The sequence below is a fragment of the Triticum urartu genome, chromosome 1 (assembly GCF_003073215.2).
Source record: "Triticum urartu cultivar G1812 chromosome 1, Tu2.1, whole genome shotgun sequence".
NCBI lineage: Eukaryota > Viridiplantae > Streptophyta > Magnoliopsida > Poales > Poaceae > Triticum > Triticum urartu.
Window position 1 is genome coordinate 48,959,620 of NC_053022.1, and position 15,285 is coordinate 48,974,904.

Genomic DNA, 15,285 nt, shown 5'->3' on the forward strand with positions numbered 1-15,285 from the left:
CTTAATCCAACGACACCGGAGTAGTCTGATAGGACGCTAGGAATCAGTAGTCTGATTCCTAGTGGTTCATAGATGAACAGATGGATCATACACCCCCAGGAAAGAAATAACTAACCAGCTTGCCCTAAAAAAAATTAACCAGCTAAGTGCTGTAGGCGTATATATACAGTCCAGAGCCATATTAAATATTTTTAGTACAATATTATTTTATCCGGGTTCAAACTCCCTATACCAACTTTTCCCCGTTAACTTGTATATCTATTTTTCAAATAGCATCAGCTCACGAACGCATGGATTCATGTTTTTTTTTTTGCCCGGCCAGTGTCTATTTATATTCGATGGAACAAAATAAGCTTTTCCCCGGCCATTACCTATCTAATATTAGATGGAATAAAATAATACGGTGCTCAGTAGATTGTGAAAAACTAGAATGGGTCCTACTGCCAATAACCCGTGAACCAGTTATGGCGGGTCCCACCAATAGACATTACAAGACAAACAAATAATTATCTCATATTCATAATATTAATTCGATGTCTAGTCGGTTCATCATGGAAATTACCAAACCTTCATAGAAATTGGTAGCCATGTGCGCTCAAAGTCTGAAGCTGACTCGTGATGTCCATCGTCACTGACTTGCGATAATCAGTGACGCCACCTGCAGAAACATCACACATTAGGTATTTCCATGACGTTGTCCATCTTCGTCACCAGAATTTTCGTCACAGTATGTCAGTTTTCTTGTAGTGTCTGTTCATAATCTTCTTGCCCTTCTTTTTCGCAAATGGAGTTCTTCTGTGAAATGGACGTCCTTTAGGTAGGGTGGTCCTGCTTCTTCTTGTGGTGTGTGCTGCTACTTCATCGTCGTCGTCATGTTCGATCTTCGGGTCGCCGTACTTGTCGAAGTCTTACTCATTGGCTACTCCATCCATTCCGATGATCTTCCTTTTGCCTCTCCTCATGACAACGCGACTGGGCTTTGACGGGTCGGTAATGAAGAAGCATTGGTCCACTTGGAAAGCCAGTACCCATGGCTTATTTTTCGCAGTGACGTTTGCGCCCGCGGTCTTGGATTTGGCTTCGGGTATAACCATGGTGGTGAAATACCGGTCTTCTTTTAGGACGCTCTTGGCCCATCTGACACGGAACATCGGGACCTTCTCTCCAGCGTAGCTCAGCTCCCATATCTCCTCGATCCTTCCGTAGTATCTGTCCTTGTCGTTACCGGTGTAGGATTCCATCGTTACCCCGGAGTTCTGATAACCATCGCTCTTCATGTCCTTGTTCTCGGTGTAGAATGTGTAGCCGTTGATATCGTACGCCTCATAGGTCATCAGGTTGTGCTCGGCGCCCTGTGACAAGGCGAATATGAGTTGTTCTTCCGCGGAAGAATCCTCATGTAAAGGGTACGACAGAAGCTTCTGCTTGAACCAACGCGTGAAACATGAGTTGTGCTCTTTGAGTATATCTCCGTCCGTCCTCTGTTGGCCTCGGTCATTGTACGTCTTCTCAATAAAGGTTTTGTGCTCTACCACCCAAGGATCGATCACGTCTATGTGTTGTAGCGCGACTAGGTTTGCTCTTTCAAAGTCGGCGAGTCGACCCTCGAAGTCGACATGCATTTCGCGGCGACCCTCACGGTGACCCCATCCAGCGAGCCTGCCGAGGTGCCTGTTGACGGGCAGACCAACGGGGTTCTCGATGCCTAGATAATTCGTGCAGTAGGAGATGCACTCTTCGGTCAGAAAGCCCCTGGCTATACTTCCCTCTGGACGTGACATGTTGCGAACGTATCCTTTGATGACACCATTCATCCTTTCGAACGGCATCATGCTGTGCAGGAACGTCGGCCCGAGTTGGATGATATCCTCCACGATATGGACCAGCAGATGCACCATAACGTCGAAGAATGCGGGCGGGAAGTACATCTCAAGCTCGCATAGTATCACCACGATCTCTTCCTGTAGCCTTCTGAGTTGCCTCACGCCAATCGACTTCCGAGAGATGACGTCGAAAAAGTTGCATAGGCCAAATAGCCTTTCACGGACGTGCGCGTCCATGATCCCACGGATTTCAACTGGAAGTATCTGCGTCATCAGCACGTGACAGTCGTGAGACTTCATCCCGCTGAACTTCTGCTTCGCTGGGTCTAGGTATCTGCTTATCTTCCCCGCGTAACCGTAAGGAAGTTTTACTCCTAGGAGGCAGATGAAAAACTGCTCGATCTCCTCCTGACTTAGAGTGAAGCACGCGGGAGGGTAGTCATTTTCGGTCTTCTTGGCCTTTTTGCCTTTGCGACGACTTTCTGTGTCCTGCTTTGCCTCATCATCATCATCATCATCATCATCATCATTAGCGTGAAGCTCCTGCCATGATGCCCATTGATTTCAAGTCTGCCCTTACTTTCGGCCCATCTTTGGTCCTCTCTGGCATGTTGACAGGGTACCAAGCAGACTCTCGCACACGTTCTTCGTGATATGCATGACATCAAGGCTGTGAGGCACACGGTGGATCTTCAGTACGGCAAGTCCCAGAAAACAGACCTCGTTTTCATACCTTCAGCAGCGGCTCTGGCGCCTTTCGCTTCTTTCCCGGCTCTGGCGCCTTTTGCTTCTTTCCCGGCAGTGGGCAGTCTTTCCAATTTTTCAACAGCTCGTCTATTTCCTCGCCGCTCCTCATACACGGGCGTTTTCGGGGTTCGGTTTCACCATCGAACAGATCCTTGCGTTTCCTCCACGGGTCATCGTGCAAGCCACCTTCGATGTTCCATGAACACGGTTTTCGAAGACCCGGGATCTCTATTAGCTGGCGATACGTTGTGTCATCCATGCACCTTACGCATCCAGAAAATCCGTGGACTACCTGCCCCGTGAGATATCCGTAACCGAGATAGTCGTGCACCGTCGTGAGCAGTGCGCTCTCATAGGGAAATATTCTTTCTCTGCGGCGTCCCACGTATTGGCTGGCGTTTTCCACAGCGTGTCTAGCTCCTCCTTCAGCAGCCCCAGATACAGATTGATGTCGTTCCCTGGTTGTTTCGGCCCTTCAATTAGCATACTCATGTGAAGTGTACTTCCTCTTCATGCACAACCAGGGGGGAAGGTTGTACATCTACACAAACACAGGCCAGGTGCTATGTGTGCTTCTCTGGCTGCCAAACGATTGACTCCATCGGTGCTCGCGCCAGCACGATGTTCCTTGGATCCTTCCCAAATTTTGGGTATTGAAGTTCAACGCTTGCCACTGGCTCGCATCCTTAGGGTGACTCAGCATCTTGTCTTTTTTATTTATCTCCGATCATTTTTCCCGCTTCTTCTCCTCCCTATCCGCGTGCCAACGCAGGAGCTTTGCTACCTTAGGGTCCGCGAAATACCGCTGCAGACGAGGAGTGATCGGAAAGTACCACACCGATTTTCGAGGAGCTTTCTTCTCTTCTTGTATCGAGTGACGCCGCACACCGGACATATGGTAGACTCCGCGTGCTCGTCCCGATAAATGATACAATTGTTCATGCACACATGGTATTTCACGTGCGGTAAATCCAGAGGACACACGATTTTCTTTGCCTCCTCGAAACTGGTCGGGCACTTGTTCCCCTTGGGAAGACGTTCGTGCCAGAATGACATGTTCTCGTTGAAGCATGCGTCGGTCATTTTGTGTTTTACCTTCATCTCCAGAGCCATGAACGTTACTTTCAGGCGGGTATCCGGAGCCTGCCTCCTTCATACAATGGAGTAACCACGTCTATCTCCAGTTGATCCAGCTTGGCTTTCTCTCGGGCGGCAGCTCTTGCGTTATCCGTCTGCTTGAGAAGCAGCTCTTGAATATGAGGGTCCTGCACCCAGCCTCCATCGTCGTCTGCTCCGGCATCTTCATCTTCATGATCATGCCCTTCGTCTTGATCTTCCTCATCATCATGTACGACATCTTCTACATGATGACTGTGTATAGCATCACCGTCGTGATCATGTCCTGGAGATTCTTCGTCTTCTCGCCCGCCCTCACCGCGGTGGTACTTGTCTTGTTGCCCTTCCTCATTTCTTGCCCGGCCCCCATGGACGACTTCATAGTCATCTTCATCACCTTGCCACCGATAGCCATCCATGAAACCACGCAAGAGCAGTGGTCCCGCACCTGCCCGGAATCCGGGTCCGCAATAAGGCTCTTCAGCTTGCATCTTCGACACGGACATCTTATCTCCTCTCGTTCTTTTGAAGCATCTCGGCCTTCGCGGAGCTCAAAAACCTATTCACGATGCTCAGTCATCGTGCGGACCATGGTCGCCTGCGGGGTAGAGCAAAACGATATTTTAGAACCAAAAAAAAGAAATTTTTTGGCATGACCTTCCCTAAAAATAGGACCAAAAAGAATGCATAGTGCCAAAATTCTCGCCGAAACGGAAATGAATCAAAACATTCCGGCAAAATATTGGCAACTATCGCATTTCAAATACCGGTACCTTCAAACACAAACATATATGCAACACCACAAACACATGCAACACCACAAACATACATAGATCTAGCTAGGCCACAAAAAGTGCATGTGCACGTTGTTGGAGCGAGCTAGGGAGAAAAAAAGTAGATCTACATCATGAAGATAGCTTTCCCCTTATTTACCTATAAAAAAGGTAATTTCACCACTTAATTTTGATGAATCTATGGTGGAAATGAGGTGAGGAGGAGGAGATGGCCGAAAGCTTGGAGAAGGAGGTGGAGGGAATGAAGTGGGGAAAGTGAGTGGATAGGTGTGGGGCTATCCAAAATATCTTGTTGGGGTCCCAGGTTACTAATGGTGCACCACCAGCAAATGCGTCATTAGTAACCCTGGTTACTAATGGCGCACCTGCAGATGATGCGTCAGGTGCGCCATTAGTAGTTTTGCAAAAAAGTAAAAAAAATAAATATATATACTAATGGCGCACCGGGTAATAGTGCGCCATTACTAGTTTAAACTAGTAATGGCGCACTATGAAACGATGCGTCATTAATAGTTTTGCAAAAAAAGAATAAAAAAATGTTTACAGTAATGGCGCACTGTCTACTTGGTGCGCCATTACTAGTTCTAAGTAGTAATGACGCACTTCGACCTGATGCGCCATTAGTATGTATGGAAAAATGAAAAAATAATAATTTAATACTAGTGGCGCACCCTGTTTCTGGTGCGCCATTAGTATATAGTAGTGGTGCACTGCTTTTATGGTGCACCATTAGTATCAATCCTATCTATAGCCTTTTTTCTAGTAGTGTAGATGTGGGTGAAAACCGCAGGTGGACAGTTTGGTTCGGACTGAAGACTGGGTTAGGTTGGGGTTGGATTGTTTTGACACCATTCCCAGACCTGCACAATTTGAGCGACGTCTGTATAAATTGGAGAGACGAATACCATGGAGTCTCTCATCTCGAAGGGCAAAAACATGTTTCTGTACCTACTGCTGTTTGCTGGGTGGAGCGGTGATGGGGAGCGCCTGGTCATCGTCGTCGTCCTCGGCTGCTGATCCGGTCATCGACGGGATCGTCAAGTCCAGCCTCTACGGCGCCGGGTGCAGGCAAAGCTTCGTCAGGGTGTGCAACCCCGACGCGCCGGTGCGGGACGTGGAGGCCTGCGCCCAGGCGGCGGAGGCGCTGCGCAGGTGCATGCAGGCCAACGCTGTCATGTACGAGCAGCTACGCTGGTCCAGGCGGACTAACTAGCTATAGGTTGCTAGTACAGTCGCCTCCATCATGTCCTGTTCGTGTTACTCCTAGCTACTTGCGTTTAGACTCGCGAGCGCTAGCTCAATATATCGCCAGTATTACAGCTAGCCTGGTAGCTGCCAATTAAACACTTCACTTATATTTTATTAATACCAGAAGAACTGTATCGATCCTTAGTTTCCATGTAAATTTATTATAGAACAAAATGCTTCCTAGCTACTCCCCGTCCCCAAATCCCTCCGTCCCGAAATGTAAGATGTTTTTTGATACTACTATATGATAGTTGTCAAAAAACGTGTTACGTTTTAGGACACAAGGAGTTTTTTTTTTTCGAACCATGCAGAAGACATGCATCCCGCACATAGGACTCAGTTGAACACCAAGAGAGCAAGCAAGGAAAACATGCTACACAACCATGCAACACTTCAAAACCTCTAGACCAAAATGACACAAGTGGCAGGAAGTGGTTGCCAAGGTTTTGCTAGTCACACTTCAAAGCCTTCAGACCAAAACGGCCTCTCGTGGCAAGTTTGTGAGAGAACTTCTTATTTAATACTGGCTTAATTTTTTGCCCTATTTAACACCAGAATTTTTTTCTGCCTTATCTAACATAAATGCTAAAATGTGTTTGTTGGCTTTTGATCACTAAACCAAATTGCCCAGGAGCTACACAAGATACGTGCAAAGCTAGCTAGCTATCAAGCAAGCAGCTTGATCGATCTGGCCGTGCGTGCGTACACGAGGCTGGCTTGTACGTGGGTGCGTAGCCGGCGACACTCACACGTAAAGTTGCGAAGGAACAGAAAAAATTCTTTTTGCGGTGCGATCGACTTGCATCTTTTCGTTTATTTGCTCAGTATATAAAGGGATACAGCCACCCCATCCAACACATCGCCGAGTCGCAACCAACACGACGGAGACCCGAACTCGTACAAACACTTATCCGATTTACTTTCATGAACATTAAAACGAGTAGTACTAGGACTCTTTGGACTACTACGTGACCGGGAGATTGGATCATATGCCTCAGTTTACTTGGGCATTTGATAATTTGCCCCACTTTACATAGGATTAGATGATTTGCCCTGCTTTTTTTTTTCTCTTTAGATAATATGTCTTTTTTATTTACTGTAATCATTTTTGACTTTTTATCCCTATTTTCACGACGCGAAATGACTCTACTGCCCCTGTGACAAATTTGCAATTCTTCTTCTTATCTTCTCTGCTGTGTGTGAGTTCCATCGACCAGCTCGCCTTTTCTCCAGTTCAACGCCTCTACTCTGTTCTTTTTTCCCCAACCTACTGGAGGATGACGACAACGGCACCTTGGCCCCCGGCAGCAGCAGCTCAACGTGGCGGCTCCCGGTGCAGCTTCTCGGCCCGGCGCGGTGGCTCCCGCTGCAGCTCGGCGCCCCGCGGCGGCGGCTCCCACTGCAGCTCCTCGGGCCGGCGCGGTGACTGCCGCTGCAGGTCGACGGCCCGCGGCGTCTCGCTCCGGCTGCAGGTCGGCGGCCCGCCGCGGCGATTCCCGCTGCATGTCGGCAGCTCGGCGACTCCAGCTGCAGCTCGGCGGACCAGCAGGTCCCGGGGCACCGGCTGCAACTCGGAGCTGCGGATGGCGCCCTCGTTGCTGGTAAAAGCTAACTTTTTAAGTGATTGATGGATTTACAGATTTTTTGTGTGTGAGTTCGTTGCTTCGCCGGTAATATCCATGGCTGGACTACAGTGTTTATATATAGTACTAATAATTACCCTAGCAGTTGTTGGTCCTGCTTCAGTCATGAAGCTGGGTGGGTTGTTTAAAATACTTCGCTGAGTGATCTCCTCCATATGCTTGAGACTTAAATTGTATCACACACTAAAAAATGCGTAGATGCTGAAGAGTACTTTCTAACTAAATCACATATGATTTTGAGTTCATCTCTTGCTGGATCTCCTCTAGTCACAGGTCAGGGGTCTGTATATATGTTGTGCATCCTCGCATATGCACTTCGTTGGAATTTGGCAGCATATAACAATTTCATAGATTTTAAAAATAAAGTGACAACATATGTTCACTTAGCACATGGAATTGGCAGAATATATCACACCGAAATCACAAAGTAATGTCACAAAAAGGTTGCTCGGTTCAAATGACATGACAAATTAATCCGAGTTTACACCAAGCAAAATAATAATTCTTCCGACTCCATATCTTTGAAACTGACAGATGTGAACATCTCTCAGAATTTAAAATAGAAATTTAATGCACTAAAATTGGAGCTTCTTCCTTTTTGGGGTCAATTTTTTCTTGCGCGTCGTAGAGCTTGAAGGGAGGTGAGAGGTAGGTGATGCTACAGAATTAATAGTTGTCCCAGATGGTTGTGATTCATCGTCTCCAGCTATGGCCATAGCAAGCCTCCTACATGTTTACACACCAATGTTATAAAAGTAGGAATCAAATGTGCATATGAGAAATATAATTTTTACCTCCTTGTGATAGGCCCAGGGCTGTTATGAAGGCTGGGAGGCAGTGTGATTGTTGTTGTGTGTGTAGGTGTCGCAACAACAGCTGGAGCGAGCTCGTGAGTAGACACGTCACTAGAAAGTCCAATCACACCGGATGTTATAGATGGTATAATAGTACTAATTTGATACTAATATAGATGAGATACTAGTGCATGGGTTACCTCTCTTTAGCTTCATTTTGTTTGCAAGTTGCTTTCCTGTGCCCCAATATTCCACATTCTTTGCACCTATTTTTGCTACCAAATCTCTTCTTTTCTTTTTCCTTCTCTTTGTCACCTCCTTGTTGGTCATTTGTTTTGCCATTATCATCTTTCTTCTTCCGTTTGCTGCCACCACGACCACCGTCTTCAAGGCAACTTCTGATTCTCTGCTTCCTCCGTCTCCCAACAGAGCTCTTTAAAACTGGTGGCACCATCTCAATATCTAGATTAACATGAGGCCATTGAGACTTGTCTGTGATTGGTTCAATCTCTCCAGCATAGGCAGCCCGGAACCTACTCACGGAGTAGTACTCATGTACATATGGTTCAAAGTTTACATCTGCTGTCTCTATAAGGAATGCAATTGCATGCTCACAGGGCTTTCCAGTGTGTTGCCATTCTAGGCAAGTGCACTCACGGCTGCCTATCTTCACAACATGCCTAAGATTATTCTTGCTAGTGTCCTTGACCTCACAACTTTCTCCGGTTGATCTTCCAACAACCAAATGGTCAAGTTGCCTAGTTCTATTATTTATTTGTTGAATGATGGCAGGCAACATCTTTCCCTGGAGCATTTCCCCAATTCTTCTCCTTCTATAAACAAGTATCATAATTTTCTCTCTTATTGTATCGGCTAGCTCATCCATGGGCAGCTCCTTTGTTCCTTTGATCCAACTATTGAAGCACTCGACCAGATTATTGTGAATGTAATCACATTTGATTTCTGTGTTGAAGTCACATCTCATCCACTTTAAGTTATGATAGGTACACAAGTAGGCACTCACTGCAGGTTCAGCTTCAAATATCTTGCCCATATGATAGTTAAATGTTTCCAGACGGTAAGCCTTGGCTGCTGGCCACATGTGACCAAAAACATCTCCATGAATTATTTTTTTAAGTTTGCCATCAGATGCCTAAAGCATTCTCTTTGCTCAGCTTGGGGAAACACAATTTTAACTGCATTCTCTAACCCTTTGCATGCATCAGTACAAACAGCTAGAGTTTGAATATGTCCTATTGCCCTATGCAGTTGTTGCATAAACCAAATCCAGTTATCCTCGGTCTCTGTACCAAAGAAACCAAATGCTAAAGGAAACATCCAATTTTGCCCATCTAGTGCTGTACATGCTGCTAATTGACCATTCCACTTTCCAGTCAAAAATGTGGAGTCTATACTGACATATGGTCTACAACCAGCCAAGAAGCCATCAATGCACGGCTTAAGTGCCATAAAAAATCTGCGGAAATGCAGTTCACCTCCTTCCCTCTTGACATCAACCTCGACAATGCTACCAGGAGATCTTTTATCAATCTCAGCTTTGAAGTTCAATAAAGACTGAAAGCTTTTTCCCCAGGTCCCATATAAACTATTCTTGGCCCTTTCTTTTCCCTTGTTAACAGTATGATACCCAATAGTACATTTGTACTCGACTTGTAGCTTTTTTTGGAGCTCCATGGCACCAATGTTTGGTTCAGTTTGAAGATACCCCATTGCCTTTTCTGCCACCCATGCTTGGTCTGTCATGCTTGTAATCACTGCAGCGGTTGATGAACACTTATGAGGCTTTACTATCTTGTTAACCTGCACAAAACATAACACCAACCATCAGTTGCAAGTAAAATAGTTTCAACATAAAAAATGATTCATGTTGGATAAGTTTGTACCCTGACTGTTTTTCCATCTTCTATTGTCCTAGCAGTTATTCTCCAAGGACATCCATTCCCTTTACAGTGACCCAAAAATCTAGTAGTGTCACTATCCTTGATCTTGATGTCAAACTTACCTCTAATAGCAAATGTTCTCATGAGCATCCTAAACTCTTTCATTGAACGAAACAAAGATCCTTCCTCTATCACAGGATGTTCCTTATCATACCAGAAGTGATTCTCTTCAGGCATATGGTCAGGCACAGGAAGAGCCGCATCAGCAAGTAAATCCTCATCAATATCAGCCACACATGCATCAACATGTGCAATGGAGGCTTTCATAGCTGCTTCAGATACAATTTTCCGATGCTCAGGTTCGTCATTGATGCCAAGAACCGTGCACATGTTCTCTTCTGTTATAGGAACATCAATTTCGTCATCATTCATCGGTGCTATCTCAATCTGGGACCAATCAATGCCTCCTTCCATTGTTGATACATGTATATCATTTGTTGCAACCACCGTTGGCCTACTTGGAGAACAAATAAACATTTTAACATAAGGGCATCATCCAATTAGTTACAGAACATTTTATCAAATAACAAAACTATGCTAGATCTGAAGGTTTGTTTTTTCATGCTTCATCTTAGCTTACTCTACTTTCTGTACAGGTTCATTAACGGCGGAGAAGTGTTGTGCTAGCTGCAATAACCATGGGAAATGGGATCCTAGGTTAATCAAAGCCAGGATCCATGTACAGGCGCACACATGTACACCATGAAGCGAGTTCAATAGGATTAGATGTACGTGACTGATGATGTTGTGAAATGCGGGGTCTGCTTGTGTTGTACTGGGAAGTGGGATCTAGGATCATGATCCTCAAGGTGTTAGTGCTCGCTGCAACAGCCATGGGAGAGGAGGGTGTGGGTTGATCAGATACTAACCAATCTGCAGCATCTCGTGATGATCCATGGATGCAGAAGTCGTCTGCCCGACCGGTAGTTTGAGGAATCACCTTCTGCCGGCCTGTGTGAGCCCTCCCTGTCCGGGAGGCGCTGGAGTTGATGGCTTGGTGGCCGGCGGTGCATTCGCCTCTCTGCTGGGCGCGGACATGGAGATAAAAACTACAGTTTTGCTAAAGCACATCTAGATGTGCCATAAGTATTGCACATCTAAGTCATATGTCATTGATCTTACATTGAGATTCGTGTGAATATTTTCTTTCTTTCTTTTTCTTTTTCTCTTTATGTTTGATTCACTCATTTAGATGTGCAATAACTAGAGCACATCTAGATGTGTCCTAGACACACCCTAAAAACTAATAACAGAATCAATCTATGATTTCTTGATCTGTTTGTTTGGTTGGGTATAGCAACGTAGGGAGAGAAGATAAGAAGAAGAATTGCAAATTTGCTACAAGGGCAGTAGAGTCATTTCGTGTCATGAAAATAGGGATAAAAAGTCAAAAATGATTACAGTAAATAAAAAGGGCATATTATCTAAAGAGAAAAGAAAAGCAGGGCAAATCATCTAATCCTATGTAAAGTGGGGCAAATTATCAAATGCCCAAGTAAACTGGGGCATATGATTCAATCTCCCGGGGGCGGAGCGGTGGAGTGGGATTCCGACGCGGCGGAGGTAACTGAGCGCGGAGGCGGCGCCTGGAGGAGGAAATCTTCTCGCCGTCTCGCCGGTAGTACGCTCGCCGCCTCCGCCTCGGGGGCGGCCTGGCTGCCTCATTTCGGCCGGCGGAACCTGATGCCTCGCCGCCTCTACTCCACCAGGCCCATGTCCTACACCCGCCTCCGTCGCCGGCTGTCCTCCTCCTCCACCACCACCTCTTCGTCGTCACCCTCCTGGTGTCCCCATGCCGCCTTCGCCACTGCCACAGAGCGTGTCCGCGCCGGCACGCTCAGTCCGGAGCACGTGCACCACCTGTTCGACAAATTGCTTCGGCAGGCCACTCCGGTCCCCGAGCACTCCCTGAACGGCTTCCTTGCCGCCCTCGCGCGCGCGCCGGACTCCTCCGCGTGCAAAGACGGCCCCGCCCTCGTCCTCGCCATCTTCAACCGCGTCTCCCGAGAAGAAGCCGGCCTGCGGGTGGCCACGCCCGCCATCTGCACCTACTGCATCCTCATGGACTGCTGCTGCCGCGCGCGTCGCCGGGACCTAGGGCTTGCCTTCTTCGACCGCCTCGTGAGGACGGGCCTCAAGACAAACCAGATCGCCGCCAACAACCTCCTCAAGTGCCTCTGCCACGCAAAACGGACCGACGAGGCTGTCAGCGTGCTGCTTCATAGGATATCCGACCTCGGTTGTGCGCCTAACTGCATCTCATACAACACAGTTCTAAAGAGCTTGTGCGAAGATAGCAGGAGCCAGCAAGCGCTCGACCTGCTTCAGATGATGGCAAAAGAAGGAGGTGTCTGCTCCCCTAGTCTGGTCAAATATAACACGGTCATCCACGGCTTCTTCAAGGAAGGACAAGTAAGCAAGGCATGCAATCTATACCATGAAATGATGCAGCAAGGGGTTGTGCCTGATGTGGTGAACTGGTGACGTATAACTCGATTATTGATGCGCTGTGCAAGGCCAGAGCTATGGGCAAGGCGGAGTAGTTCCTAAGGCAGATGGTTGATAACGGTGTTCGACCAGATAACCTGACATATACTGCAGTGATCCATGGATATTCTTGTCGGAGTAATTGGTCATGGATACTTCGAAGACGACGAGACAATAAATTAAAACATCAGGGCTAGCAAAGCCCCTCAGTCCGACTGCGCGGCCGCTCCTGCCGACTCCCTGTCCGACTGCTCTGCCCGTCCGACTGCTCTGCCTGGCCGGTTGCCAGCTGCCGACTGCACCAACCAGCCGGCTGCCGACAGCGCCGACCACTGTAGCCTGACCCGACACTGACAAGACACCGACACGATGGCCATACCACGGACAAGATGGTTGTATCCGAACACTACTGAGCAATAATAATACACTGTAGCAGGTGTAAGATGTCACATCGTTGTCTTCCAAATAGTGAAGTCGGTCACGTGAGCCATCCCTTATCCTCTGGGCTTCCTTTTATAAGGAGCACCAGGCGAGGCTCACACACATGTATGGCCACAATACCTCGCACAGGCTAGCAAGCTAACAGCTATCCATCCATCCATCCAGGATGAAGACACCCTCTCGCGTGCATACTAGCTAGCTAACACACATATATCATTCGGCCACTGAAGCTTGCATGCTCATCCAGCTATCCACATATATACAAGGCCAGATGCCTACGGCACTGACCTCAGATACAGCTTCAAAAGCATTCTGTACCAGATATACTCAGACATGCAGGAGTAGGGGTTTATCTCTCCGGAGAGCCCCGAACCTGGGTAAACTAACGCGTATTACTCGCATACCCGTCCCTGGATATTCCGGCAGCAGTCTTTCCCTCACACTCAAGCCATCTTGTGGCATCTGTCGTCTTGCATCCCCCGTGAGAATACCACGACAGTTTGGCGTCCACCGTGGGGCGGTACTATGCTACCGCGCTGCTGCTGTTTTCGCAGTTCGGGCGGGACCATCTTTGTCATCACCGCGGCGTCGCCACCGTCTCTCCGGTAGCACTCGGAGGCCCGACGTCGACGCGCCCTCGGAGCGGCCGCGAGGGGCGGCACGTCCTCGCCGTCAGCCTCTTCGTCTTCACCACCACGGCGTCACGCCGTCTCTCCGATAGCGGTCGGGGGCTCGACATCGGCATGCCCCCGGAATGGCCGTGAGGGGCGGCGCGTCCTCACCGTCGGCCTTGCCTTCTTCACCACTACCGCAACACCGGCCGTCTGTCTGCGCGCGGGGCCTCGCTTTGGTCGGCCATGTCCGTCCACGCATCGCTCGCGTCTGCTTTCCTCCGCGTTGCGCCTTGCTCCAGCTGACACGCACGTCCGCTACTCCATATATCATCTATGCTAGCTAGCTAGATGTGAGTCAAACCATTGTTAAACCATTAGCCAAACACGCATCAGACAATGACCATACATTAGTCAAAGACTACCCAAACAATCTCCAGAAATATCATGGTCTCTTGCACCAATGCTGCTGCACTCGCTTACGGCCATGGCCTAGTCCTGTGCACGCACGCACCGGCCGCATGCGTGTTGGTCGTGTGCGGGACTGCACATGCGCGCATAGCCGGCTGCTTGGCCAGCCTTGGCCGGCTTCCCACCACGGCGTATACTGGATCAGGCCGCCCGGCTCCGACCTCGTCCAACTGCGTTCTACTTTAGCTGTTGCTCCGCGGCCCGGCTGTTGTGCCGTCTGTCCGCCTGGCCTCGGTCCTCGCTGGCTGCACCTTACCCGTCGCACGCGCCCAGCCTGCTGTGCTCCTTATGCGGTCGCCGACTGCTCCATTCGCGCGCGCTTGTCGTCCCGGCCGGCTGCTGCTACGCACCCACATCCGTGCGCCTCCGCGTCGCGCGCCTGGCGATGGGCCTGGTCGCCGTGCCCCTTCGCCTGCGTGCTAGCTCGCCCAGACCGCCTCCCGCGTGTCATCCGTCGCCCCCGCCTCGCTCCTCCGCGGCTCCGACGGGCTGGCCGGCTTCCCCGAGCTCGAGCCCAGCTCTCCTTCCCTGCGCGCTGGGCCCGGCCGCACCTCGAGCGCCGCTACCAGGCGGCCAACTGGCGGGCCGCCTCACGCCGCGCCAGCTGTCACCTCGGCCGCCTGCACCGCTTGCTCCGACCGCCGCCCGTGCCGGTTGCCGCCCCGGCCGCCATCTTCGCGCCGGCCACCCGCGCCTCCTCCGCCTCGCCAACCCGGCCCCCCCACTCCACCACCGGGGCTGCACGCTGCAGCTGGCCCAGCCCCCTCCGCGCTGGCCCCGCCAGGCGCCGCGCCTCCGGCTGGCTCCGCCAACCCGGTCGCCGGCTTCAGCCTGCACCCGGCGCGCGCTGCTCGCTGCTGCCGCCTTCTGTGGGCAAAGAAAAGAAAGGAAGTCAGACGCCGGCTACTGGCTCCAAAAAAAAACCAAGATGTCGGGTGGAGAAAAGTCAGTGGTTGGATGCTAGAAGAAGGAAAAGATAGAAAAAAAAGAAAGTGTGTGTGCATCCGGCTGCTCAGATCCGGCTGAAGAAAATGACGGACGCCCACGGTCCACTTGCGACAAAAAAATAGAGGTGTGTGCATTCGGCTCCCAGAGCCGACTGAAGAAAAGGCCGGATACCCACATTCGGCCAGCTGACGAGAAAAAGAA

At 49.4% G+C, this 15,285-nt stretch overlaps 2 protein-coding genes across 2 annotated transcripts; both read left to right on the forward strand.

The window, feature by feature from the left end:
- The first annotated feature begins 6,751 nt into the window (after positions 1-6,751).
- On the forward strand, positions 6,752-11,249 carry LOC125546204. Its single transcript, XM_048710375.1, has 2 exons — positions 6,752-7,329; positions 10,723-11,249. Exons 1-2 carry the CDS (start codon positions 7,006-7,008, stop codon positions 10,729-10,731), a joined length of 333 nt encoding a protein of 110 aa, XP_048566332.1. The 5' UTR covers positions 6,752-7,005; the 3' UTR covers positions 10,732-11,249.
- Positions 11,250-11,404: 155 nt separating this feature from the next.
- LOC125546214 (protein Rf1, mitochondrial-like) lies at positions 11,405-14,475 on the forward strand. Its single transcript, XM_048710385.1, has one exon. It carries the CDS (start codon positions 11,636-11,638, stop codon positions 12,608-12,610), a length of 975 nt encoding a protein of 324 aa, XP_048566342.1. The 5' UTR covers positions 11,405-11,635; the 3' UTR covers positions 12,611-14,475.
- Positions 14,476-15,285: the final 810 nt, after the last annotated feature.